This window comes from Polistes dominula, unplaced genomic scaffold (assembly GCF_049000335.1).
Source record: "Polistes dominula isolate Pdom_NZ unplaced genomic scaffold, Pdom_raw_medaka contig_22, whole genome shotgun sequence".
Taxonomy (NCBI): domain Eukaryota; kingdom Metazoa; phylum Arthropoda; class Insecta; order Hymenoptera; family Vespidae; genus Polistes; species Polistes dominula.
This window is the reverse complement of record NW_028300966.1, coordinates 178,051-202,648: the sequence shown is the minus strand read 5'-3', so window position 1 is coordinate 202,648 and position 24,598 is coordinate 178,051. Positions and strand designations below refer to the sequence as shown.

The 24,598-nt window shown below is 26.9% G+C and overlaps 11 protein-coding genes across 17 annotated transcripts; 5 read left to right on the top strand and 6 right to left on the bottom strand.

Moving 5' to 3' along the window:
* The first annotated feature begins 63 nt into the window (after positions 1 to 63).
* On the top strand, positions 64 to 2,038 carry LOC107070629 (uncharacterized). The gene is made up of 3 exons (XM_015329008.2): positions 64 to 226; positions 306 to 512; positions 607 to 2,038. The coding sequence occupies exons 1-3, from the start codon at positions 64 to 66 to the stop codon at positions 816 to 818; spliced, it is 582 nt and encodes a 193-aa protein (XP_015184494.1). The 3' UTR covers positions 819 to 2,038.
* LOC107070630 (lysocardiolipin acyltransferase 1) lies at positions 960 to 4,126 on the bottom strand. Of its 2 annotated transcripts, none has more exons than XM_015329011.2 (5): positions 3,809 to 4,126; positions 3,482 to 3,655; positions 3,198 to 3,405; positions 2,565 to 3,131; positions 960 to 2,324 (listed from the first exon to the last, which is right to left on the bottom strand). In XM_015329011.2, exons 2-5 carry the CDS (start codon positions 3,647 to 3,649, stop codon positions 2,242 to 2,244), a joined length of 1,026 nt encoding a protein of 341 aa, XP_015184497.1. In that variant the 5' UTR covers positions 3,650 to 3,655; positions 3,809 to 4,126; the 3' UTR covers positions 960 to 2,241. The 2 variants fall into 2 exon arrangements, with proteins under 2 accessions (XP_015184497.1, XP_015184495.1); XM_015329009.2 differs by having other exon boundaries at positions 960 to 2,487; positions 3,809 to 4,120.
* Positions 4,127 to 4,464: 338 nt separating this feature from the next.
* On the bottom strand, positions 4,465 to 7,381 carry LOC107070631 (regulator of microtubule dynamics protein 1). 4 transcript variants are annotated; one of them, XM_089172936.1, is made up of 8 exons: positions 7,222 to 7,381; positions 6,936 to 7,044; positions 6,503 to 6,592; positions 6,213 to 6,404; positions 5,956 to 6,144; positions 5,637 to 5,857; positions 5,296 to 5,534; positions 4,465 to 5,206 (listed from the first exon to the last, which is right to left on the bottom strand). In XM_089172936.1, exons 4-8 carry the CDS (start codon positions 6,398 to 6,400, stop codon positions 4,943 to 4,945), a joined length of 1,101 nt encoding a protein of 366 aa, XP_089029062.1. In that variant the 5' UTR covers positions 6,401 to 6,404; positions 6,503 to 6,592; positions 6,936 to 7,044; positions 7,222 to 7,381; the 3' UTR covers positions 4,465 to 4,942. The 4 variants fall into 4 exon arrangements, with proteins under 4 accessions (XP_089029062.1, XP_089029061.1, XP_015184498.1 ...); XM_089172935.1 differs by having other exon boundaries at positions 6,213 to 6,592; XM_015329012.2 differs by lacking the exon at positions 6,936 to 7,044 and having other exon boundaries at positions 7,222 to 7,379.
* A 173-nt stretch (positions 7,382 to 7,554) lies between these two features.
* On the top strand, positions 7,555 to 8,039 carry LOC107070634 (dynein axonemal light chain 4). The gene is made up of 2 exons (XM_015329016.2): positions 7,555 to 7,707; positions 7,769 to 8,039. The coding sequence occupies exons 1-2, from the start codon at positions 7,642 to 7,644 to the stop codon at positions 8,027 to 8,029; spliced, it is 327 nt and encodes a 108-aa protein (XP_015184502.1). The 5' UTR covers positions 7,555 to 7,641; the 3' UTR covers positions 8,030 to 8,039.
* Positions 8,035 to 9,084, bottom strand: LOC107070633 (dynein axonemal light chain 4). Its single transcript, XM_015329015.2, has 2 exons — positions 8,928 to 9,084; positions 8,035 to 8,681 (listed from the first exon to the last, which is right to left on the bottom strand). The coding sequence occupies exons 1-2, from the start codon at positions 8,985 to 8,987 to the stop codon at positions 8,433 to 8,435; spliced, it is 309 nt and encodes a 102-aa protein (XP_015184501.1). The 5' UTR covers positions 8,988 to 9,084; the 3' UTR covers positions 8,035 to 8,432.
* A 32-nt stretch (positions 9,085 to 9,116) lies between these two features.
* LOC107070632 (putative cytosolic Fe-S cluster assembly factor AGAP009023) lies at positions 9,117 to 11,687 on the top strand. Its single transcript, XM_015329014.2, has 7 exons — positions 9,117 to 9,287; positions 9,393 to 9,488; positions 9,576 to 9,731; positions 9,820 to 10,090; positions 10,168 to 10,416; positions 10,476 to 10,853; positions 10,921 to 11,687. The coding sequence occupies exons 1-7, from the start codon at positions 9,222 to 9,224 to the stop codon at positions 11,160 to 11,162; spliced, it is 1,458 nt and encodes a 485-aa protein (XP_015184500.1). The 5' UTR covers positions 9,117 to 9,221; the 3' UTR covers positions 11,163 to 11,687.
* Positions 11,688 to 12,016: 329 nt separating this feature from the next.
* On the bottom strand, positions 12,017 to 13,638 carry Josd (Josephin domain containing). The gene is made up of 4 exons (XM_015329017.2): positions 13,411 to 13,638; positions 13,120 to 13,334; positions 12,850 to 13,030; positions 12,017 to 12,761 (listed from the first exon to the last, which is right to left on the bottom strand). The coding sequence occupies exons 1-4, from the start codon at positions 13,462 to 13,464 to the stop codon at positions 12,504 to 12,506; spliced, it is 708 nt and encodes a 235-aa protein (XP_015184503.1). The 5' UTR covers positions 13,465 to 13,638; the 3' UTR covers positions 12,017 to 12,503.
* A 365-nt stretch (positions 13,639 to 14,003) lies between these two features.
* Positions 14,004 to 18,642, top strand: GTPBP1 (GTP-binding protein 1). 2 transcript variants are annotated; one of them, XM_015329022.2, is made up of 11 exons: positions 14,004 to 14,315; positions 14,693 to 15,134; positions 15,216 to 15,327; positions 15,412 to 15,592; positions 15,669 to 15,847; positions 15,922 to 16,074; positions 16,135 to 16,384; positions 16,465 to 16,609; positions 16,686 to 17,004; positions 17,107 to 17,381; positions 17,534 to 18,642. In XM_015329022.2, exons 2-11 carry the CDS (start codon positions 15,033 to 15,035, stop codon positions 17,672 to 17,674), a joined length of 1,857 nt encoding a protein of 618 aa, XP_015184508.1. In that variant the 5' UTR covers positions 14,004 to 14,315; positions 14,693 to 15,032; the 3' UTR covers positions 17,675 to 18,642. The 2 variants fall into 2 exon arrangements, with proteins under 2 accessions (XP_015184508.1, XP_015184507.1); XM_015329021.2 differs by having other exon boundaries at positions 14,006 to 14,315; positions 17,492 to 18,642.
* Positions 18,643 to 18,713: 71 nt separating this feature from the next.
* MED9 (mediator complex subunit 9) lies at positions 18,714 to 20,028 on the bottom strand. The gene is made up of 3 exons (XM_015329025.2): positions 19,791 to 20,028; positions 19,365 to 19,470; positions 18,714 to 19,270 (listed from the first exon to the last, which is right to left on the bottom strand). Exons 1-3 carry the CDS (start codon positions 19,892 to 19,894, stop codon positions 19,130 to 19,132), a joined length of 351 nt encoding a protein of 116 aa, XP_015184511.1. The 5' UTR covers positions 19,895 to 20,028; the 3' UTR covers positions 18,714 to 19,129.
* A 119-nt stretch (positions 20,029 to 20,147) lies between these two features.
* Positions 20,148 to 21,460, top strand: RpL10 (ribosomal protein L10). Its single transcript, XM_015329023.2, has 4 exons — positions 20,148 to 20,258; positions 20,411 to 20,439; positions 20,686 to 20,991; positions 21,086 to 21,460. Exons 2-4 carry the CDS (start codon positions 20,417 to 20,419, stop codon positions 21,414 to 21,416), a joined length of 660 nt encoding a protein of 219 aa, XP_015184509.1. The 5' UTR covers positions 20,148 to 20,258; positions 20,411 to 20,416; the 3' UTR covers positions 21,417 to 21,460.
* A 360-nt stretch (positions 21,461 to 21,820) lies between these two features.
* On the bottom strand, positions 21,821 to 24,587 carry Mrgn1 (Mahogunin ring finger 1). Of its 2 annotated transcripts, none has more exons than XM_015329057.2 (9): positions 24,116 to 24,587; positions 23,930 to 24,048; positions 23,586 to 23,851; positions 23,357 to 23,498; positions 23,067 to 23,270; positions 22,738 to 22,980; positions 22,498 to 22,658; positions 22,170 to 22,437; positions 21,821 to 22,028 (listed from the first exon to the last, which is right to left on the bottom strand). In XM_015329057.2, the coding sequence occupies exons 1-9, from the start codon at positions 24,201 to 24,203 to the stop codon at positions 21,849 to 21,851; spliced, it is 1,671 nt and encodes a 556-aa protein (XP_015184543.1). In that variant the 5' UTR covers positions 24,204 to 24,587; the 3' UTR covers positions 21,821 to 21,848. The 2 variants fall into 2 exon arrangements, with proteins under 2 accessions (XP_015184543.1, XP_015184544.1); XM_015329058.2 differs by having other exon boundaries at positions 21,821 to 22,019; positions 24,116 to 24,586.
* Positions 24,588 to 24,598: the final 11 nt, after the last annotated feature.

Below are 24,598 nucleotides of genomic sequence, written 5' to 3'. Positions count from 1 at the left end.
AAGAACTTTATTCTATTGTACATTTTATCTTCGCATACATTATATTCAATTTGTTGTATCATCATGCAAGTAAAATTACCGTGGGTGTTAATATGTATTCAATTGTTATTAGTATTATCAGCAGTTATGTATATGCAGACAGAATCCACAGAGAATAATACCAAAATAATGAATAAAAATCTATTGGAAGATGTAATATTTAAATTTGAACCAAACGACACATCGTGTATGTACTTTAAAATATTTATTTTACATAAAAATCTAATATTAATATTAATTTCTATTTATATTTATACGCGTTATAGTTCAAACATCCCTTTTAGAACGTAGACAACAGTATGCAGAAATTATTAAAGCTATTGAAAAAATGGATTCATATGATATGAGATTTGAAACGATAATATTACTTACTAAAGATATTATTGAATCTAGTCAAAATAGTTCAACATTAGTAGAAAATTATATAAATGATGTTCCTGGTTATGATTTAAAAGAATGTATTATTGGAGATGGTAAGAGTTATATTTATATTTAGTACAAAATAAATATCATATAGCCAATATTTGACATAGTATGTTGCTAATATCATTTTTGTTAACTTTATAGCCTTGTTTACAATACTAGAAAACACAGCTTTTCTTGGAGATATAATTTTTCATTTTCCGGATATTATGCAGATAATATTAACAGGTAATGAAGAATGGATGGAAACGTTATATTCGTCTTTTCATTTTGCTCATAAAATGAAATATTTGTTTGACGAACAGACGATTTCTATCATTTATTCAGCACAAAAAGAATTAGGTTTTAAGAAATGAACGTTTGGATTTATTAATTTCAATTTGTATGTGTTAAGTCTAAAATTTAATTTAATTTAATTTAATTTTTGTGTGGTATATCTTTCCATTTAGAATATTCCATTTACATATATAATATTAATATAAAATAGTGGAATAATATTTATCAATCTAATCATATACATTTATTTCAAATGGTGATTACAATTGTTGTAATTAGATTTTTGAATACAATTATAGTTTAAATATGTACAGCTCTCTGGACAAAAGAGAACTTTTATAAATGAACCATTTGCTAATTGTTTCTATAATATATTAATTAATATTTTCAATGACTAAATAGATTAAAATCTTATACTTTATAAATATATTTATGTAAGTACTCAAAATTTGCTGTATCGCAAATTGAGTAATAAGAAATCGACATTGTTAACGTTTTTCAATACTTCAAAACTTTAACGAATCAATTCGCGATATAACAGATTTCGTATTTTTACCAATATATACACATATAGAATAATAGAATAATAGATATATCATTTTTAATTTGTAATATTTATCATTTAGAGAACTACAAACTCTCTGCATGTTTCTCTTTGGCACATGAATTCACTTTTACTTCATTTGAAACATTTCTTATAACTATTAACAAAAAAAACAAAAAAAATAGAAATCTATTACACTACACGATACACGACAATGATTTATCAACTATTTTCTTGAATAACTTACAATTAGATATCTATATATATACATTATATATATATATATATATATGCCACATATTATTTTTCATTTCATTATTTATATTATTCCTTCTTTTAAATTAAAAACAATTTTGTACTTTTTTCTTTGGTTTAATGAAGATAGTAAACTAATAATATTTTTTATAAAAGTACACAAGTTAAAGAACTTATTACTTCCAATATTAATACATATTCTTACTCTTATTTATACTTTAATTTCCAAAATTATATATTAATTATTTTTGATAGATTAATTATTAATAGTTCAACAATATTGTTTTTTTTTCTTATTAATGACTCATTTTTTAAATGAGCAATAGTATATAATTGTATAAAAAGATCTTTTTTTTTTCTTCATATTAGTGGGCATATTTACAAAATTTTTATATTATCTTTTAAAGATTGTTAATACTCCTGCGAATCATAAGCCAGAAGGCATGCAGTAAATGAATGAATAAATAAATAAATAAATAAATAAATGTCTATATGTAACAATTGTACAAAATTTCTTCGTATTTAGTATATGTTTTTCACATTTTGCTTGATTCTGCCATCATAATTATTATGTAGTATCGTTATCAATATTATTTTGAACTTTTTGTAAATATATACATGCTCTAAATACATATTACTTTAAAATCTAACGTGTACAACAGAAGGAACATTATTTATAAGTATGACAGATCTACATCCAAATGTTAGTTAGATGTACCAATATCACAGTGACATAAAAGCATCAAAATTAGTTTATTACTTACTCTGATTAAAACGTTCTTATTAACTGTGTTTTGCCCAAAATGAATGTGTTTTCCAACGCCAATACCATCCCATTTCAATTTGATTGAATCCAGTTGTAAATAAAGATAATCCAATAAAAAAGATAGCATGTATCAATGCCCACAGTTGAAATATTGGAGAAACAATTAATAATAATATCGTCATACCTATATAAATATTGATTATATTTAAAAGTAAATGAATAATATAGTTTCATTAGAATAATGTACTAATGTATTATTACCAGTTAATATACTCCAGAAACTAAACGCAGCTTGTAATGGAAACATTTTTGCTCTTGGCCATACTTCAGTAGGAAAACTTTTCTTTTCATAAAAAGTTTTCAATATTTTTTCTTTGTTAGACCATCTATCTTCTAACCACTGTCGTAACATCAATTCATGTGTCGGTATATCAGAAAATGGTATTCGTTTGATATAAAAATGTACTTCATGAGGTAATTTGCCTTTAATTAAATCAATTTCAGACTGTGGAACATAATCGGGATATGCTATTGTTAAATCATATATAGCATCAAGATAATTTGCTCGCTGGAGATGTTGCACTAAGTAACTAAATCCTGTAGTTTTTGGATGTAGTGTATAAATATATTGAGGTAGTTGATGTTGTAAAGCATATTTATCAGACTTCTCTTTACTAGTTTTTGTTAAATCTGTACCCTCTGGGAATATAAGTAATTGTGTACGTCTTTTTAGTGCTACCAAATAGTCCAAAGTACGTAATAGACGACCTTTGTCTTCTTCCCAACGACGTGTTATGTAGAGGAAGCCATTCATTTGCATTATCCATCCTGTCAAACATATCAGAATGACATAGTTTATATTATAACATTTACAATGATTGTTTTTTTATTCACCTGGTCCTGGTATATGTCTTATTGGATCTTTCAAAATAAATTTCAATCGATGACAAGCTATATCAGGCATACAAGCTTGATACATCGCAGCCCATAAAAAATTCCAGTCTACTCGTGTTCTGTGATTCATTACAAGAACAGCTGATTCGTTAGGAGAAATGTGATCTCCTGATACCAAAATTTTCACACCAAATATCTTTAACAGCGCCTAAAATAAATGTATCTAACATTCATTGTCTATATAACAAAATGAAATAATGAAAAAATCAATACAATAAACTCACTGTGGGATAAAGTTCCCAACAAGAAAATAGCAAATCTCCACATTTTCGAAATTTTGGAGGACTGAATAGCAAAAGTGGTAAAAGTGGACAAGCAATAAATAAGAAACCAGCTACGATACTACCATACCAAAGAGCACAGTATAACATACCACGCAACAGTCCACGCATTACAGCCTGTAAATATAATTTAATACAAAATCAAATATTTCTTATTATTTTCATCTTCATTTTAATCATTATTTTATTATATTATACATATATTAACAACTATTATATTATTTGCACTATCGTTCTTCTTCTACTTTACAATAATAAACTTCTACTTACTTTGACATAAATTTGACAATTCAACTATTCTTCATAGGCATTGAATGTCAACTGCTTTCTTGTGAAATATCGTTTTTCTTAGGCTTCTCTACAACCTTGTTACAAGGGCTTCACACTGTACCACCCTTAACACCCTCTCTTCTTTACCCAGTATCAACTGAGTTGTGGGATGCTGCTGGACCATTATTGATCTTCTATATACAGGGCTACAATCCTCAAAGAATAACTTATGATATGCCATATTATGCTATTAATAAATAATTCAACAATTATTTAATACAAATTAATATGAAACTATTGAAAAGCACAATGTGAAAATACAAAATATATACATATATATATATATATATATATATATATATATATAAAAAAAAAGATGATTATCTTATATAAACCAAATATAATATATGTATAAGTGTGTATGAGCGAAAACAAATATTGTAATCAAATCCATTTATTGGGCCAATATAGGCCGTAAATTAGATAAACATCTAAAATTAACGACCTTTATTTAACAAATAGGAAAAAGATATCCAAAAACTACAAAAAAATAAAATATAACATATTCCCCGCAATTAAATATAACTGTTAAATTTACAGATATTTTTGTACTAAATAATATTATTATAGTAGTCATAAAATATATAATGGTTACATTTAAGAAAATTGATAGAAAGAATACAGATCTTGATGTTCTATATAATAAAGGAGCATAATTTATATGAAAAGAAAAAATAATCATATAAAAGTTACAAAATTAATATATATATAAATATATATATATATATATATATTTTTTTTTTTTGAAGTATTAAATATCATTTTAAAAAACCATATTGATTATTGTTACATTTTCCAGAATTATAATACGATTATTTTTTCTACAACTCACTGTTATTACGTTGTCATCTATATACTACAGTAAGATCATTTTCACTTGTTTAGTATTTAGCTTTCATTATTCAATAATTAAGCCATAATACCATTAGTATTTTGTTTGTTTTTTTTTACAAATTTCACTATACAATAATATTACTATCAAATCTTATTTAGTTTTTTTTTTTTTTTTATAATCAAATTAGAAAATATTATGCTGAAAAATGTAGAATAAGCAGCTACACTTCAGATACTTTTTTAAAGATATTTTGAATGTGTTTCCAATAATTTTTTTGCTTCAGATTGTACATTCTGTTCTTCTTTGGTTACAACCGATTGTTGACAAATGTCATCCAACAAATGAACTGCCTTTTTAAAATTACTTTTAGCTATGTAGGCTTTGCTAAGAAATAAACGATTTTCTAGATGTGGTACAGTTGCTAATTCTTCAGCTTGTTCGAAACTTTCAATTGCCTCATCGTAGGAAGCATTTGGAGGTTCAGCAAAAAATGTTGATGCTAACTGTTTGGAATATAATTTTAAAATAAAAAAATAATTAAAGATATTATCAGTTGTTAACAGAAATAGAATATTATTACAGATAAACATACTTTTTTTTCAAACCAAGATAAACCAGACAGTTCAAATTGAAATCTACCAAGGAGATGATGTAGAGAAGGATCTTTTGGGCGAATTTTTAAAGCTATCATTACATGATTCTTAAAGACAGTTCCATTTTTTATTTTTTCTGCCGTTGGCAGATATTCACCGTGTGTACCTATGAGAATAGCATACCATTTATGAAGATCTGCATCCTCTACATCAATAACTCGTTCACAAGCTTTGAGTCCTACAAAATAAAGTAGTATATAATGTAATTTTAATACTAATACTAATATATAGATATATATGTATATACTTTACTATCTCTCTCTACTAATTGCAAAACTACCTTCACTAATAATTTCAGTTTTATGTTCTACATCAGTAAAATTAGAAATACAACTGTAACAAGCTCTAGCAAATCTCCATATTACGCCTACATTATGTGGATGTAATTCGATTAATTCTTTTAATTTATAATATGTGGTACATTCATTCTGTTCTTCCGTTCTGTCTTGTGCATCAATTGTCATGAGTTCTGTTTCCAATTGGTTTATTGACGTTGATTCCCTGTATCACTAAACATATAATCTCTTCCTTTCATGATATACATTTTGATTTAATAATAATCATACAATTATTTAAAATAATTTTGATATATGTCAAACCTTGATTCAATATCTTCAGTACCATCTTCAACGTCTGAACAGTCAAAAAATTCATCATCAGCAATATCAGTTCCTGCTGTAGAATATGAGTCTAAATCGTTTTCTGTTGAAACATATGTATTATCATTAGAACTTAATGTATTTTTTCTATTCAAAGACGTTGATCTCTTCTTCCTTTTTTGTTGTTGTCTAAAAAAGACATTAGATGTTATTATACATAACAAATACAATATTATTTTATTTGATATCATTTATACCTTAGTGCTTCTACTTCTTTTTGTAGTTTGGCAAGACTTTGATAAACAGGTTCAAGACTATTATTCCCTGCTTGGTATTTTTGTTTATTGAGAAATTGTTGATAAAAAAACATACCAGCCACACTAATAACACCAACAGTAACTCCAATCGCAGCTGCAATTAGAGCTTTACTTTCTAAATTACTCATTATTCTGTAAAAATAAGAATGATAGAGATTTCAATAAATATAACAAGTAATATAGTACACGTTTTATAATGTTTCAAAAAGATTTATACAAAACTACAATACTTTTTTTTTAAAGCAGATGGAAAATGAATACATTTATATCTAGTTTGAGTATTTTCTTCTTTGGTCGTTGTATACTAGCCGTAGTATGCACTGCAAAAGACACGTATGTTTTTTATTTTATAATTTCATTTATTTTTCAAATACAAAACAGCAAATAGAAATCATAAAAACTTTTATCTTATCATGCTTAGTAAAACTGAAATAAAATGTAAGCAACTGAATAGGATCACAAGAAAAGGAAATAATTATATTATTTTTAAATAGATCTAATGTAAATCATTGAAAATTAAGAACTATGTTCAAATTATCTATTATTAATACAATACACATGTTCCATGATAGGTTATAGAAATAAATATCATGTATGTATATATATATATATATATATGCACGATATATTAGTTTCGATAATTTAAAAAAATTCTGATATTACTTAATGTTTTTGTTTTTGCTGTGTTGTCACAAATTAGTATTCCATAAATGTTTAAAGTCCATGAATGGTCGGCATGACACGATTTGCCAACAATAGCTTGACAGAGAAGCTGTGATGAATAAATAAATTATGGAATTAATTATTCAGATGTAAAAATTATTAATTTCCTTTTAACGTTTTACTAATTATGTTATCTTACATAAACAAAATTAAAAAAAAAATATATATATATATATAAACGTAACTCTCTCTTATTCCTTTTAAAAAATATGTTACATTAACTTACCGTGTAAATTTGCACTACACGAAGTAAATATCGTATATATAATAAATCAAATTTATAATGTTTTTTTTTACGATCTATTTATTAACTAGATAATATTTACACGCATAGTATAAAAGATCAGTATAGTCATTTGATGAATGAACAGACTTATGTACGTACGCGCACGCACACACACGCATATTTTTAATTAGTATTAATAAATGTAGAAAAAACGACAAGCAGCGCCATTTGTTTCATCATTTAAATTTGGACAATATTTAAACACGAATATATATTAATGAAAATATTAATTTATTAACATCAAGAATTTTCGCATAAATAGCATTAAATTGGACAATCTCTTTTCGTCGTATATTTAAAATATATATTGATTTAATCGAAAAATATTAGTATTAAAAATTGAAAAAGTAAAATGCAAAAATGTTGGCTGGTGAAGTCAAAAAAGAAGAACCTCAATTTATATTTCATACGTATGCCTTATGCAAGGTAGAATTTGAAAAAACTATGAGATATCATAAAACTTTGTAATTGTTTAATACTTTTGCAGTATACAGATATGCCAGAAGAAATGAAACAAGAAGTTATGGAAACGTGTTCTACTGCTGCTGAAAAACATGCTGAGGATTATGAACAAACGGCACGCATGATCAAGGAAAGTTTGGACAGAAAATTTGGCGCGCCTTTTCAAGTTGTTGTTGGTGAATCTTACGCTTGTGCTATAACCCATCAAGAAAATACTTTATTATATATGTTCACGGGTGGAAATATTGCTATTCTTGTTTGGAGAACGGTTAGCCAATACAAATAATATGATTTTCATATTAATTTTATATATTTTCAATTGTGTGTTTTTATTACTTTTATTTACTTATAAATATACTTATGTTATATTGTGTAGAAACATTAATGGTATTTCTTAATAACTATATACACAGAGCACACATGTCTTTTCATTACATATATATATACGTAAATATAAATTGTAAGTATTATTCAATAGTGTTATACTTTCATGGTATTTTGATTTTCGTATATTTGTTTTATATGAGCAGCACGATGTTCTTCAAAATATTGTACAGACTAGATTAATTAATTATATTGCATTTCAGCTAATGCATTATTAACATTAATAAAATGCACAAATCATAAATGAAGATTTTGCAGATTTCATAAAAAGTGACTTCTTCTTTTGTCTCTTTGGACAAATCAAATTATGCAGATTTCCAAATGCATATTGCTAAGTTACCAGCACAATACATGTATAATAAATGTTTCAATTGATACGTTATCTCAAATCCATAACCTTCGCCAACAACGGTATGCCAAGAAGCTCCAAACTTTTTATCCATCGTTTCTTTGATCATCCGAGATACGCTCTCATAATTATCGGCATACTTTTCTGCAGCAGTCACGCATAATTCCATTGCTTCTTGTTTCATTTCATCCGACATGTCACATTTCTATAAACAAACATATTTTAATATATTTCATATAAACCTTTTCTACATATGTTACAGATATATTACAACAACAACAATTATAAAATCAAATGAGAAAATATTGAAATGTTGAATAAAACAAATATACAAATAAAAAAACCTTGCCTGTTTACCAGGCAAAACGTTTGACTTATTGATCAAACGTTTTATCAAATTTCATTTCTCATATGAATGGGATACTTTGCACATTGAACTATTGTTACTCACTCTGCAAAGTGGATAAGTGTGTAGAATTTTAACAACGTCGTCTTTTTTCACTTCTGTCATTTTGTAAATAATTTAATACATTCAAAAACAACTCCAAATAGAACGATACCCGATTTGTTACGAAATAGAATGGTTGCCATTTACCAGGCGTACGCATGCTTCAGAATTGAATGAGTCATTGAAGGAGAGGGGGTTATTGTTTAGATCCTAGATTATCTTGTATCACATGTTACATTTTATAGGTTAACACGTCATATTTTCAATAATAAATATAAAATACATACACCTCTTAAAATGGCATCACGATTTAGTGGTGCTTTACAAATTACAAATTTAGATGATTTCATTACTCCATCACAGGTAAATAATCAGTAAAAAAAACAAAATTACAAGATATTAAATAAATTATTATTTTTGCTTTCATAGGTTAAATTACAATTTTGTTCTTTTTTTTTTTTTTTCTAGGAATGCATAAAGCCAGTTGAAATCAAAACGTCTAAAAGTAAAACAGGTGCAAAAATAAAAATTGAAGAAGATGGAACGTACTATTCGTTAAAAGAGGTACATTTAACAATTGTTTTTAATGAAAATTTATGAGTATTTACATAACCTCATTATCTAAATCTTACTATGTTTGATATTTTGTAGAATAATGTTCCGGAAAAATTAGAAAAAGTTGAAATTACATTAGCTGATTGTTTAGCATGTAGTGGATGCATTACTTCTGCTGAAAGTGTGTTAGTTTCTCAACAATGTCCTGAGGATCTTTTAAGAGTTTTTCAAGAAAAAGTAAATCAACAACAAGTAAGTAATCTTATAGATAGTTCAATCTTGATCAGTAATTAATGAAGACATTGTAAATGTACTTTTAACGTCAATTTTTTGTCATTAGAATCAGAAAAATGAGTGTTTGATGTACATAGTAGTAAGTTTATCTGTTCAACCAATATTATCCATGGCACAACGTTACGAATTAAAACCAGAACAAGCTTTACACAAGCTTGCTGGATATTTTTACAAGTTAGGAGCAGATGTAGTTTTAGATATGAGTATCGCCGATGATTTTGCACTTTTGGAATCTGCCAAAGAGTTTGTTGAACGTTATAAAGTTGCAAAAGAAGGTACTGACAAGCAATTACCAATGTTAGCATCTTCATGCCCAGGTATCTTTTTTTTTTTTTTTATTACTTTCTCTTTTGAAATATAATTTTTCGTTTAAGATGAAATATTTTCTTTATAGGCTGGGTATGTTATGCTGAGAAGACCCATGGTAATTTTATTTTACCATATATAAGCGTAACCAAATCACCACAGCAAATTATGGGATCATTAGTTAAGTATCATTTAGCTGAAAATATGGGTCTTTCGCCAGAACAAGTATATCATGTTACTGTTATGCCTTGTTATGATAAAAAATTAGAAGCATCTCGTGAAGATTTTTATAATCAACAAAAAAATAGTCGAGATGTGGATTGTGTTATTACGTCAAGTATGTTACTTTTATATGTCATATATAATCAGTTTTATTTATAGCAAATTTATTTTCAGTCGAATTGGAACAAATGCTCAATGAAAGTCATTTAACTTTGAATGATATTGAAGATGGAGAAATTAAAAAACCATTTGGATTATGTAATGATAAAATAAATAATGATTTATTGAGTCATAAAGGATCTGGATCTGGTGGTTATGCTGATTTTATCTTTCATTATGCTGCAAAGCATTTGTTCGATGAAAATGATGCAACATTGGAATTTAAAAGTTTGAGAAATCCTGACTTTCAAGAAGCAGTATTAGAAAAAGATGGAAAAGTATTATTAAAATTTGCAATAGCTAATGGATTTAGGAATATACAAAATCTTGTACAAAAATTAAAAAGAGGAAAATGTTCTTATGATTATGTGGAAATTATGGCATGTCCTTCTGGTAAGTTTTAACTTACTACTTTAATTATTTTACTCGCATATGATAAATCTTTATATATATATATTAGGATGTTTAAATGGTGGGGCACAAATAAGGCCTCAAGATAATATTCAACCTCGGGAACTTGCATTAAAGCTTGAAACTATGTATCATGATTTACCAATTAGTACACCTGAAGAAAATCTAGCTGTACATAAATTATATGAAAAATGGCTGAATGGAGAAAATACAGATAAAGCTGCAGCTTATCTTCATACGCAATATCATGAAATAGAAAAAATGAATACAGCTCTATCGATTAAGTGGTAAAATATATATTATTGTAAAAAAGAATTTTGTGTAAGTATCTATATACAAGGTATTTTATCTAAATAGAATCACTCTTAAATATCTCCCTTCTTTATAATTATATGAAAAAACTTTTATTATCTAAAGATTTATCATAGCATCTGTATTTGTATGTATATACAAAGTTGCAGGAATATGACTCTTTATTGATAATTACGTAATAATAAAATCACATTGTGTTTGAAGTGGACAGATTGTCTTCATTAAACATCTGATTTTATAATATATACATTTATAAGTTTATTATAATTATATTATTTCGCGCGATAATATGTAAATAGAACGTATTTAAGTGTTTAAATTAATTACAATATATTTATTTATGAGGCCATATTTTTACCTAGATAAAACATTTGAAAAATTAAATATCGAATATTGTTATTTAAGATAAGTAACATTCAATTAATTTACAACTATAAGTCTATTAATTGTCTATTAACTGTCCTTTTTTAAGTAATTTAAATATATTTATATATATATTCATATCATTTAAGATCATTATTTTGGTCTTTTTTTTTTTTTACATACAATTGTTATTATAATATATTACTTTTATATCAAACATTAATTTTCATGTAAAATAAACTTTACTAAATGCAATTCAATTATCTTGGCATCTGTGGAATAAGTTTTTTTTTTTTATAGTTATACAAAAGGACTAACTAATACTGATATTTTATTATATGCTATTATTTAAGTTTTATGGAGACAATTTTTAATCCATAAAACCTTTCAATTGTCTATCTACATAACGTAGACAATGACTTACTTATTTAAAGAAATTTGTAAAATAAAAAACAATAGACAATGCCAGCTAATAACATAATATAAATATTAATATTTATTTTTTTTAGCATTTACAATAACAAATAATAAATAAACAACCTCTCATTAATAACAAAAATTTTCTAATGCATCTATCTCGACAAAAAATATAGTACTTTTTCTATATGATTATAACTTAAAAGCAACATAAATTACAAATTTCAGCACAAATAGTTCTTTTCAACTTCTACCAAGTGCATCACATATAAGCTTTAATAATACTCATGTGTGAATTATTAATTAGAAATTCAAATTATTTGTCAACAATTTCAATGTATTGAGATAGTAATCTAAGTATAGTCAGAACTGCTACTTTGTAGAGTTCTATATCAGAAAAACATTCATTAACTCTAACTTTTTGCTCTTCCGATAGTATTTCTTATAATTTAAAAAATCCATTGATCATTTGCCTTGATTCCTTCCTCCATAAATCATATTATCCCACATTAATATCACACTTTTATTGTTGAGTAAAAATTATCTAGTATTTTTATTACATATTAATTCCTCGTTTTCATTCATCTCTTTAGATTCCGATTTCTTTAAATCTATGTCAGATGGATAGCCATCTTCGATATACCTAATTGAATCATGATCAATATTATTATCTTCCTTAATTTCATATGACTCCATTAACCATCCTTGATTACTATCTATCTCTCTAGAGACAACAAGAAATAACTCCTTTTCTTTACTATCTATTTGGTCCTTGAGATATACAAGCAATTCATTATCCTGTGTAAAATTATAGTAATATCATAATTGTTTATTAAGTTTATATCTATATTTTGTACTAGCAAATAATATCATTTTAATAACTCACTTTTCCTATAAGTTGTGGTGAATCTAACTTTGAATCTAAATTATAAAAGGTACCATGAATTTTTTTCAAGGCAATCCAATGACGCCTTTTCAATGGGAGTAATACAAAACCCAGTTTATATTCTGTTGGAACATTTAATATGAAGCCTTCAATATTGTCAAGGCAAAGACACTTTGGATCTCTGTAAATGTGAATATTCACAGAAAATGATTAAAATATTATCAAATAATATTACAATGTTATTATATGATGTTGAAAGTTAAAATTTACCTGCGTTTGTCAAACCAAACTGCTTCACGGCCTCTTCGTTGTAATGCAGCCATAATAACATTAATGTCATAATTTCCAAGTCCTAATAAAGATTTGTGAGGATTAATCCACACTGCAGGACTTAAGCTATAACAAATTTGATCTAATTCTTGTTTACTAAAATCACGTTCTTGAAATAAATTATTTAATGCGTGTAGAGCACAAAGCTCTTTTACCTATAATCGAAATTAATTAATGATCTTATTAAATCATTATTTCCAATGTTGTGGAAAAAATGTACGTATTATTTACCTGTCTTTCATGGTAAATAGATCCAGTCATATCACTTCCTGTATTTGCCACCATCGTAACTACATAATTTCCTTATAAGTATATCAAGAAAGAAATTTCAATAAGTAAAATTAATCGCTTGAATACCAACACACGATGGATTATTTATTTATAACCTCTGTGCATTTGACACTTTTATAAAGTATTTACTTATAGGTAGAATATTACACTTCGTTTATTTCCATTGGCTATCTCTTTAATTGTATATATACATATACACACACACAAATATATATATATATATATATATATATATATATATATGGCGCATAATGTTATGATAATATTCTATTCTGATTGGTGAACTTTGTTGATACGAAAAGAACGATCCAATCCTTTCTCTGCTTATCATCTCATTCAACTATCGTTTACTATAATTGTTAAATATAATTTCGAACAATATAAATTTATATATAGATATTTTTTCTTAATCATAAGATTCGAATAATATTGAATTTTTATATCTGTAAAAAAAGAAAAAGAAAAAGAAAAATCCCGTCCGGTACATTGATGTCCATTAGAAATGCTCCTTTATGTTGAATTGTAAAAGATCGTACATTAGAAAGTTTGCATGATCCAAAACTATTCAATGATGCGGATCATTGCTATTTACAAATAAAACGCGTATTAGAGATTTTGTGTTTAAAAATAGAATAATAAAATTGATTTTGATAAAATAGTGCTCTGTTAATTTTATTCATAAGAATATTTGTTGAAAGGGATGATTCTTACTTAAACATTGTGCGTCTGAAATTTAAAATGTAATATCACGCAATCATTGACAACTCATTTCGTAATTTTCAAGTGTCAACATGTCAGTTTTCTTTGGTTCCTTTTAAATCCACATTTACAAGCAACTACTATAGGTATTTCAATATTATTCAATTAAATTCAAGTTGTTATTAATTACAACATATATTTCAATTATTGATATGTATATATTAATAGATAAAATTCCATTATGGAACGTACAATATGTTCTCATTCATATGTTTCATCAGTCAATTATTGTTAAAATTATATTCTGCATATTTTGTTCCACCAGTTATAATAAGATCAAAATGAACATTTTCAAAACTAATTGTAGATAAATTTATTAAAATTATTTATCTAAACCAACAATATGTAAAAAAATATTATTATTGTTATACCATAACTTTCTACAATAAGGTATATCTATTATAACAATACTATGAAAGTTTTGTCAAACATTAACATTAAATTCATTTATTGATTTATTCAGGTACAAATTGGAGAAAAGATCGATTACTTTGTATCAAACAAATGTTTCAATGTATTTTGAATTTATTGAAAATTTGAACTATAACACATTTAAGAAGCAGTACAATGTTATTTAACTAATAACCAAGTGCACAATTTTCGTATGCATCAGTTATGCATAGATTGAAGTTAATAATTTATAGAAAAAGATTTGGATTTAAATATTGGAAAATGATTGATATCTACATGTGTACATAAAGCAATTCCAAAACCGAATAAAAACAAGCAAAATACAATAGATAAATACAATTTATTACTAATTCATAATAAATAGATCATTTGTAAAAAAAAAAAAAAAGAAAATGTCTAGTTCTGGTTCAATTATAACATCAGCTGTTGCGCAAACTTCAGGGAAAGAACATCTATCACCAACTGTGATAGACTATTCGAGTATCAGAGGAAAGGTATATCTCTTTTAGATTTGATAAATCTTGTAACTAACAAATATGTGAACTTTGTTAACAATAAACTATTTACAATTGTAGAATGTATTAGTTAGTCCATCGGAGGATCAATATGAGCTACTGCTTAAAAGACTAAAAGAAAGGATTCATGATGGTGGAAGCGAAACTATATTTGACATTGGTATTGCAGAAGGTACATATCGTAATAATAATAAGTAAGATTATTAACACATTAGAATATATTGCATAATTAATTATTTGACTATGCTTCTTGTAGATGGTTCCGAGGATGGATTAAAAGAAGATGAATATGAAGCATCGGTAGCTACTTTACAATCGCTCGCTGCTACATTAGAAGCTGATTGTGTACTCTTACGTCAAAGTAAAGTAGATCAAGGCTTGACTGGACAATGCCTTGTACGGAGGCGGCTGGACCTGCAAGATTTTCTCGAAATTAGGTTTTTCTAAATAATTATCAAAATAATAATGAAGCTATTATTAATTTTGTTAAAAATATTCAATGAAATCTTGTAGAGTTGCTGTTGTTGGTAATGTGGATGCAGGAAAATCAACACTTTTAGGAGTACTGACACATGGTGAATTAGACAATGGAAGAGGTTTAGCTCGTCAAAAATTATTTCGTCATAAACATGAAGCTGAAACGGGACGTACTAGCTCTGTTGGAAATGATATACTTGGATTTGATAGTGTTGGTACGTGTTAAAATCATTTGCGTTGTCAATTTTGCGTTACAGTATGCTTATATGACAATGTATTTGTATTTTAGGAAATGTTGTCAATAAACCAGAACATGGTTCCTTAGATTGGGTAAAAATATGTGAGAAATCATCCAAAGTTATAACGTTTATTGATCTCGCTGGACATGAACGGTATCTTAAAACAACTGTTTTTGGAATGACTGGACATGCTCCAGATTTTGGTAAGCTGTTTTAAAAGAACTAGTTCAACTTTTTCTTATTAAAACTATTTTGTGTTTAAGGCATGTTAATGGTTGGAGCAAATGCTGGTATTGTTGGAATGACTAAAGAGCATTTAGGATTGGCTTTAGCTCTTTCAGTACCTGTATTTGTGGTAGTAACCAAAATTGATATGTGTCCACCAAATGTCTTACAAGAAAATTTAAAATTGCTTATAAAAATATTGAAATCACCTGGCTGTAGAAAAGTTCCCGTCATAGTCAAAACTCCAGACGATGTTGTTGTTAGTGCAACTAATTTTGTATCGGAACGGTTAGTTCATTTAATTACACAAACTTATAGCTATAAACAAAAGATAAGAAATTTAAATGTTTTACTTATTTATAATACAGATTATGTCCCATTTTCCAAGTATCTAATGTGAGTGGAGAAAATTTAGATCTTCTTAAAATGTTTTTAAATCTTCTGACTGCTAGAATAACTAGTCATGATGATGAACCAGCAGAATTTCAAATTGATGATACTTATTCTGTACCAGTAAGTTACAAAAAAATAATTTCTTTTGCTATTCTTTTTTTCTCTTTCATTTTAATCCAAGTTTGGTAATCTTTAGGGCGTTGGTACTGTGGTGTCTGGTACAACTTTGAAAGGTGTAATTAAGTTAAATGATACTTTATTATTGGGGCCTGATCCTTTGGGACATTTTATACCCATCACTGTAAAAAGTATCCACAGAAAAAGAATGCCAGTTCGTGAAGTAAGAGGAGGTCAAACAGCAAGTTTTGCTTTAAAAAAGATAAAAAGATCACAAATTAGGAAAGGCATGGTGATGGTTGCACCAGCCTTAAATCCTCAAGCATGCTGGGAATTTGAAGGTGAAATCTTGGTGTTACATCATCCTACAACGATCAGTTCTCGATATCAAGCAATGGGTAAATTAATTACACACACACACACACATACACACATCTGTTTTACTTTTTGTATATATTATAAAATTGTAACAACATTTAATGTTTCATTATATATTACAGTTCACTGTGGCAGTATAAGACAAACTGCTTCTATTATCTCAATGTCTCAGGATTGTTTAAGAACAGGAGATAAAGCATTGGTACACTTCAGATTCATAAAACATCCAGAATATATAAAACGTGGTCAACGAATAGTTTTCAGAGAAGGTCGCACTAAAGCAGTAGGAAATGTATCAAACCTTATTCCTCATTCTAACACTATGAATACACAAATATTCAGAATGAACAAACCAAATAAATCACAAGGCAGATTAAATAATTCTTCTCTTAATCAAGTAAGATAGAAGTAGAATAGAAGAGATTATAATAAAATAAATATTGAAATGTAACTTTGATGTGTTTCATAATAGCATAATTTTAATTAAAATTGTGTTTGCATTTTTAGCCACAAGAATTAAATGAAACAAGTTCAACATTTGAATTTCAGAATGCAAAGCAAGAAAATATGCCACAAAAATCTGGCACATCTCAAAACAAAAAAGGTATAGGTCGAAGAGGTAGATCTCACAATCTTATCAATGCTAGTGTACAACCTCTGTCAGAGCAAAACCCTCCTACAAAAATATAAAATATATTTATATACAAAGTACATATATATATATATATATTGATTTTAAGAAAATCTTTAATGTTTTAGAATAAATAGATTTTTGTAGACAAAAAAAAAGAAAAAACATTTCTCTTAAAGAGTCATGTTTAATTAGTTTTAAACAAGATTACTGTTTTTGAAGTCTTATTTTCCAATGTATAAAAAAAAAAAAAAAAAAAAAGAAAATTAATTTTTTAGAGTACTTTAATATTAATGATATAAAATAAAATAAAATTTATTATAAAATTAAAATTGAAAGTTAATTTTTGTAGTAAAAATTACAAATTTAACTCTAAATTTAGAAAATCTTGCCTCGTTATAAATATTTGTCCAATTGAAATCGACGCAAGCATGTCTGCACAATTGTACAAAGTTTATTGAAATATTAATTATAAAGTAATTAATTGATTAATAAGATTGAAAAAGACAATCAATGTGAAAAAATCGATATTTTAATTGTACGTTGGCATTAATATAAAAATAAATATCGATTTAAAATGACATTGTTAGTTTATATTTTGGAATATGTAAAGTGATGGTTGATAAATAGTTAAGTAGTTTATAGATATTTAATATTTAGTATCTACAAACAGAGTTATGTTCAACAATTGAAATTGAGAGTAATGGAAGACATGCTTGTATGTAAAAATTACATTAAATGTATTTTCCAATTTTTATTTATAATATTTAAAAGTTGTTAGTTTTTGTATTGAAACGTTTTTTTTTTTGGTACAGCTATTAATGATAGAGAAATGGACCAAATATTTGATCGAACAATTGATTATTTTGTTGTTTTTTGCAAAATTTGTATGGAAATGGACTTGATCTCTTAATGAAAAAAAAAAGCTATTAAAACATAAAGATTATTATCATAAATTATTACAAAAATAAGTAACTGTACTTATATAAGTTCTATAATTTAATAAACATATAATTAAATAAACCTTTATGGTAGTGTCTTTTTTGTGTATCTACTATAAAAGTTCTTTTATATTAACAATAAAACACAATGAATGTATACATTTATTCTAATTAGTAATATTTATTAAAATCAAGGACTACATAGAGAGTACAGAATTATTCTATTGATAAGAATTTAAATCCTACGAATAATTGCACTATATACATAGTCATGTATTTACTTCTTTTTAGATTGTTTAATTTGTTTTAGTTCATCTTTCATATTATTGGCAAATTTTTTCAATATCTCTATTGCTTCCGATGGAGATTTTAATTGATTTGTTTGACTCATTGATTTTGATCGTGTAAATAAATAAACTACGAATCTAGCACTTTGTCTAATTGGTTTAGAATCTGCTAACTTGTTGATTAATTGTTCATTATTTAATAAATATCGCATAATAAAACGTATAATACCCATGTTAAATATAACTTTTATCAAAATTATTTTTTATAGAAAAAAAATATCAATATTTATATTTTAGGTACTTCAAATGTGCACATATTACGATATTTCAATAACAGTTCACGCTTAAGTCGTAGCTGTTTACGAAGAGTTTCAAGTTTTTGTAACTGTTCTTCTTTACTATATTCTATTCCTGGTAACCGCTTAATCTGAAAAAAAAAACAAAATAAACTTTATCTTTAAGATGTTTTTTTTTTTACAATATTTATATATAACATATGTACTTATAAGAATTATTATTACCTGAGTTCTTGCGGAATCCAATTTCTTTTGTAACTCTAGTATTTTATGACTAGTATCTTGTGATTCTTTTGCTTTTTGAGTTGTATCATGAGGATCTTTTTCCACGCTGAAAATAATTGAATGATCATCTTTAATTACATTGTACATTACAAATTGTATTATTATTATGTTACATTTTAGTTTTCCTAACCTCAAATAAAATTAGAGAGAGAAGATATCTTATACGTATTATTTATAAGAAATATGAAACGCTTAGTAAACCTTATAACACATGTTAAATCTTCAATGTATATATAACAGATTGGATGCAAAATTATTTCAACACATTTAAAGATATGTATATAAATAATATTTAGATAAACAATACGTGTTTTCATATATCTAGTATAAGACTTAAAATATAAGCACAGTAACTAAAATACATACCTTCTTAATATGTCATAAATAAGAGGTAGTATCTCAATATCTAAATCATCAACTGTAAATGAACTTCTCATAGGGTTTTCTTCCGTTAGCTCTGATGTTTCCATGATAAAAATAAATTAAAATTTGATATATTATAGGCCAGCATCTCCCTGAACTATTCAAATTTAATTTAATTTTATATATATTGTAAATGCAATGTCAATACTAGAAACATAATAACCTAGGTATATTGCATATATCGAGTCATAAACTACGTTACCTTAAGACATTCCTTCGATGAATAAAAAAAGCTCGTTTGATTACAGCGCTGCAGTGTTTGTCAGCGATGACTGTCATGGCGCGATGGCGCCATCTACTGGTACAATAGATGATACAGTAGCGTAGTTGGAATTAACATCACATCCTCCCTCTAAACAACGTTCATGATTTATAATAGTATCCTTTCTTCTGCCTTAAGCCTCGTTGCAGGTCAGTGCGATTTTATTACAAGTTATTATTAATAATCAAGTTGCATCGTAGAATATATTGCATATCCAATAACGTAATTTTTACATAAATTTATTTGATAAGTAATTATAATAAATATTTTCCAATTTAATATTTGATTCTTCAAATTACAGACAAAAATGGGGCGCCGACCAGCTAGGTGGTATGTATTCATTTATAGAACATTTATAGACATTGCAAAATATTGTTATTATATAAAGAATATATTTTGATAAATATTATTCTTAATAAAATTGATTAATAAAGTATATTTAATGTAATTCACATGTATAAGTAACAGTAGTTGTGATTTAGCATTGCATGGCCCATTATGTGTATTGTGTTTTTTCCACAAAAAAGATACGCGAAAATTTAGATTAAATTAAATAATATTTCCATTATGTTTCAGTTATCGCTATTGCAAAAATAAACCTTATCCTAAATCAAGATTTTGTCGGGGTGTTCCGGATCCAAAAATCCGTATTTTTGATCTTGGAAAGAAGAAGGCTTCTGTAGAAGATTTTCCATTATGTGTGCATTTAGTATCTGATGAATATGAACAACTTAGTTCAGAAGCACTTGAAGCAGGTAGAATCTGCGCCAATAAATACATGGTTAAGAATGCTGGTAAAGATCAATTTCATATTCGTATGAGACTCCATCCTTTCCATGTCATCCGCATTAATAAAATGTTATCATGTGCTGGAGCTGATAGGTTAGTAAATTTAATTAGCATTATTTTGTTAAATTGTTATTTTTAATCAAAGTTTTATAAAGAGATTAAAAACAAAAATTTGTTTTTTGTATAGGCTCCAAACTGGAATGAGAGGTGCTTTTGGTAAACCTCAAGGTACCGTTGCTAGAGTACACATTGGTCAACCTATTATGAGTGTACGTTCATCAGATCGGCATAAGGCTGCTGTAATAGAAGCATTACGTCGTGCTAAATTCAAGTTCCCTGGTCGTCAGAAAATTTATGTATCTAAGAAGTGGGGCTTTACGAAATATGATCGTGCTGTATATGAAGAATTAAAAGCAGCTGGTCGTCTTGCTCCTGATGGTTGTAATGTTAAATATTTGCCCGAGCATGGACCACTCGAAGAGTGGAAAAAATTCCGAAAAGTTCTTGCTACAGCATAAAAGAAACTTTTGAATAACAATTTCAATAAAAAAGTTAATAAATATTTAACATTGCTGTTATTTTATCCTTGAATTTCTAGTGAAACACATACAATATGGTGATGAAATTGGCAAGTTTTACTTAAATAAGAATAATAATAATTAGAGCACGTTTTTGTAATTAAAAAAGAACGTTATTATTTTAAAATAATGACATTACATAAATTTATATATTTACAATCATCAGTACTTACATTTAACATCAAAATATAATTTCTATACTAATTTAATATAAAGTAAATATATATATATATATATAATAAAATGATGAATAAATTACAATATATACATGAACTAAAATAAAATAGGACGATGATTTTTAAAGAGAGCATAATGTGATATTTGCTTAAAAATAAAATTATATCCTGCTTTTGTTTTTAAAATTCTACAAAATTAATGAGAATGGCATGTAATATTATTATCATCATTTTCTGTATTTTGAATCTCATCATCAATGTCATCACATATTCGATGATTATGAACATCTAAAACTTCAGTACTGGTTGCTGCATCTAACAGCGGAGATAATTTTTCTGCTTCGCTATCTTCGTCTTGTCCTTGGCCCTGTAAATACTAATGTATATGGTTGACATAAAGAGAAAATTGTATCTATAATACAATTTTGATACTATAGAAGAAGAAAGTTGAACAAAATTTGAATTATCATGTGTATAATGAAAAAGTAAAAAGAAATAGTACAATTTTATAACTTACTTCGTACAAAGAAACAGGTTGTTTTTCATTAACTAATCTGAGAGTATCACGTGATCTTAGACCAGATTTATCACGAGAATGTCCAGATTTGGTTCTTACTGCAGGAGATCGAGCATGTAAATCTTTTTGTGATCCTGAATTTTCATCTCTTGCAAGAAGAACTGACATTCTAAATTCTGGAGTGGGACATGGAGTGCCACTAGTTCTAGCACTCATATCTCCATCCTTAGAAGACAAATGCTTTGAAATAGGAGTACGTTCGGCCGATCTGTAAGAAAATATTTTTTATTCAATAAATTATTGTAGAATATTATTTTGAAATATATACCTGTTCAATGCTTCTGCAGCTTGAATGGCGCTTGCTGTGTCTGTATCGGGTGTATCAGGAGATTCAGGTGCAAGGACAGTAGTTCTTGGAGGATATGGACCATTTAAAGCTTCTATAAGCGATACTGCTTCGTAACCTGCTGGAATATTTTCGCAACTACCCTACAAGTTTAAAAATGTGTTTCTATTGTGTTTTATATTAAATATTATATATTATTTGTAAAAAGTATAATGTTACCACCTCTGGTATTGGTGGGTTAGATATAATAGTTCCAGTTGCTTTTTGAAGCGCTTTAATTTGTAAAAGAGCTCGAAAAGGAGCACGACAAATAGGACAATTGTTTGCTTGATATCGAAGGGAATCTGCACAACCATTGCACAAACACAAATGTCTGCATGGTAAAATTAAGGTATCACGTACATCACACATACAAATGACACATTCAGAACCATTATCGTCTGTATCTTCGTCGCTGCCTTGTTGCTGTACAATATAGTATTTTTGAATGATCAAAATACGTAGAATATTTGTATATATATATATATATATGTAATTATATATTAATTTACCTTTGCACTTTCAGTATTTTTATTCTCAATTCCGTAAATTTCTTGCAATAAATAACAAAGTCCATCTACATAAAGTTTTTGCTTAAGTGCTTTTAATACATATGTTCCATCTGAATGTTTTTCTACTACAGCAATGGTTGTGTGAGATTGTTTTGGTTCGTCTGATCCTTCCTCTGCTATACAATATATTGCTATTGGAATAATCTGTTAATGTAAGAAGAAAAAATCGAAACGAATAAAATACAGAATAACTTTTTTGTATTTTGAAACGTTATATTGATAATACATACTTCTCTGTCTGCATTGTACATTAAATCATCTTCGTTATAAAGACTTGGATCAAATATATGGGACGTTTGAGAGAACAATTGATTAGCACCCTTTTTGTAGTGATATGTTTCGGAATTCATAGAAGGATCTCTTGGTACATATCTATAAAAGTGTTACATTTACTCTCCCTCTCTCTCTCTCTCTGTTTCTTTTAGATGAATATTAGAAAAAAAAAAAAAAAATACATACGTAACCCCTTTGGTTGTAACTTCTTCTGTACAAAAATAATATATTGTAATAGCACATCTAACGTCGCAATCAAAAGTAAATTCAATATTGAAACGATTTGGTTTCTTGTCAGCATCGCCATCACCATAACGTTTTACATTATGACACTGGGAAGATGTTGAAGTTTGGTCCACATTTCTTACCAATCTTAATGACTCTTTTCTGATATTTACTAAACTTTTTAATGTTTTTGTAGGATCATTTGTTTGTGGTGGTGGATATGGAAACTGTAACATATACTTTGACTCGATATGTTGTGCAAATTGTTCAACATTAGTATAATATAAAAATGGAATTATTCATACAGGTGTTGGTCGACTGCCTAAAAAATTTAAATCTGCATTTTCTCCAAAAAGATATGCTTCTGGTTGTGGAGTATCGAATCTTTCACCACCCATAATAAAATGACTACCAAAATAGCTTCCTATTGTAAAGATATATAAATTATATATTTTTATTAAATGTAAATATACATGTATAATTATACTAACCAGAGCGTGGAGGATATTTATATGCATGATTTGAAACAATATCAACTTCTTCTACACCAGCATTTTGTCTGCTTGTTAATGATCCCATTATTTTTAATAGTATATATATAAAAAAAAAAAAAGAAAAATTCCCAGTAGTATTAGGCGGTACTAAATTTCAAATATTATTTCAATTACAATTATTTATAATATGTCGATAATTAAAGAATTTTTCTGAACGTTTAATCCAATTATATAGCATTTATAGTTTCATGTTGTCAAACGAAGAATTCTATATCACAGAATTGACGGACAACTCCTCTGTGGATAAATCTTGATAAAATCCAGATCATTCTCCATGGATAAAAGGTTAGGTAAAGAAACGAATTTAAGGTGTACAATTGTATACTTTTAAATTGAATCCTTTTATTTGTATCGTTAGTTTATAAATACAATTATATGTAAACAAATTTCACATTGATTTAAATTACGCAATTGTTATTG

Coding starts and splice junctions, on each gene's coding strand:
- LOC107070632 (XM_015329014.2), top strand. CDS start 9,222: ATGGCATCACGATTTAGTGGTGCTTTACAAATTACAAATTTAGATGAT. Junction 9,489..9,575: donor CGTACTATTCGTTAAAAGAG/GTACATTTAACA, acceptor GATATTTTGTAG/AATAATGTTCCGGAAAAATT. Junction 10,854..10,920: donor AATTATGGCATGTCCTTCTG/GTAAGTTTTAAC, acceptor TATATATATTAG/GATGTTTAAATGGTGGGGCA.
- RpL10 (XM_015329023.2), top strand. CDS start 20,417: ATGGGGCGCCGACCAGCTAGGTG. Junction 20,440..20,685: donor GGGCGCCGACCAGCTAGGTG/GTATGTATTCAT, acceptor ATTATGTTTCAG/TTATCGCTATTGCAAAAATA. Junction 20,992..21,085: donor TCATGTGCTGGAGCTGATAG/GTTAGTAAATTT, acceptor TTTTTTGTATAG/GCTCCAAACTGGAATGAGAG.
- GTPBP1 (XM_015329021.2), top strand. CDS start 15,033: ATGTCTAGTTCTGGTTCAATTATAACATCAGCTGTTGCGCAAACTTCA. Junction 16,610..16,685: donor ATGATACTTATTCTGTACCA/GTAAGTTACAAA, acceptor GGTAATCTTTAG/GGCGTTGGTACTGTGGTGTC. Junction 17,005..17,106: donor TTCTCGATATCAAGCAATGG/GTAAATTAATTA, acceptor TATATATTACAG/TTCACTGTGGCAGTATAAGA.
- MED9 (XM_015329025.2), bottom strand. CDS start 19,894: ATGGAAACATCAGAGCTAACGGAAGAAAACCCTATGAGAAGTTCATTT. Junction 19,471..19,790: donor ATTTATGACATATTAAGAAG/GTATGTATTTTA, acceptor AATTATTTTCAG/CGTGGAAAAAGATCCTCATG. Junction 19,271..19,364: donor TGGATTCCGCAAGAACTCAG/GTAATAATAATT, acceptor TTTTTTTTTCAG/ATTAAGCGGTTACCAGGAAT.
- Mrgn1 (XM_015329057.2), bottom strand. CDS start 24,203: ATGGGATCATTAACAAGCAGACAAAATGCTGGTGTAGAAGAAGTTGAT. Junction 23,852..23,929: donor TAGGCAGTCGACCAACACCT/GTATGAATAATT, acceptor TATATGTTACAG/TTTCCATATCCACCACCACA. Junction 22,659..22,737: donor CTAACCCACCAATACCAGAG/GTGGTAACATTA, acceptor TTAAACTTGTAG/GGTAGTTGCGAAAATATTCC.
- LOC107070634 (XM_015329016.2), top strand. CDS start 7,642: ATGTTGGCTGGTGAAGTCAAAAAAGAAGAACCTCAATTTATATTTCAT. Junction 7,708..7,768: donor ATACGTATGCCTTATGCAAG/GTAGAATTTGAA, acceptor ATACTTTTGCAG/TATACAGATATGCCAGAAGA.
- LOC107070630 (XM_015329009.2), bottom strand. CDS start 3,649: ATGCGTGGACTGTTGCGTGGTATGTTATACTGTGCTCTTTGGTATGGT. Junction 3,406..3,481: donor GTTGGGAACTTTATCCCACA/GTGAGTTTATTG, acceptor CATTTATTTTAG/GCGCTGTTAAAGATATTTGG. Junction 3,132..3,197: donor AAGACATATACCAGGACCAG/GTGAATAAAAAA, acceptor TATGTTTGACAG/GATGGATAATGCAAATGAAT.
- LOC107070633 (XM_015329015.2), bottom strand. CDS start 8,987: ATGACAGAAGTGAAAAAAGACGACGTTGTTAAAATTCTACACACTTAT. Junction 8,682..8,927: donor ACACTTATCCACTTTGCAGA/GTGAGTAACAAT, acceptor GTTTGTTTATAG/AAATGTGACATGTCGGATGA.
- LOC107070631 (XM_089172935.1), bottom strand. CDS start 6,400: ATGAGTAATTTAGAAAGTAAAGCTCTAATTGCAGCTGCGATTGGAGTT. Junction 6,145..6,212: donor AAAGAAGTAGAAGCACTAAG/GTATAAATGATA, acceptor TGTCTTTTTTAG/ACAACAACAAAAAAGGAAGA. Junction 5,858..5,955: donor ACTGAAGATATTGAATCAAG/GTTTGACATATA, acceptor TTAGTGATACAG/GGAATCAACGTCAATAAACC.
- Josd (XM_015329017.2), bottom strand. CDS start 13,464: ATGGTGGCAAATACAGGAAGTGATATGACTGGATCTATTTACCATGAA. Junction 13,031..13,119: donor GTTTGGTTTGACAAACGCAG/GTAAATTTTAAC, acceptor TCACATTTACAG/AGATCCAAAGTGTCTTTGCC. Junction 12,762..12,849: donor CACCACAACTTATAGGAAAA/GTGAGTTATTAA, acceptor AATTTTACACAG/GATAATGAATTGCTTGTATA.
- LOC107070629 (XM_015329008.2), top strand. CDS start 64: ATGCAAGTAAAATTACCGTGGGTGTTAATATGTATTCAATTGTTATTA. Junction 227..305: donor TGAACCAAACGACACATCGT/GTATGTACTTTA, acceptor TACGCGTTATAG/TTCAAACATCCCTTTTAGAA. Junction 513..606: donor AGAATGTATTATTGGAGATG/GTAAGAGTTATA, acceptor TTAACTTTATAG/CCTTGTTTACAATACTAGAA.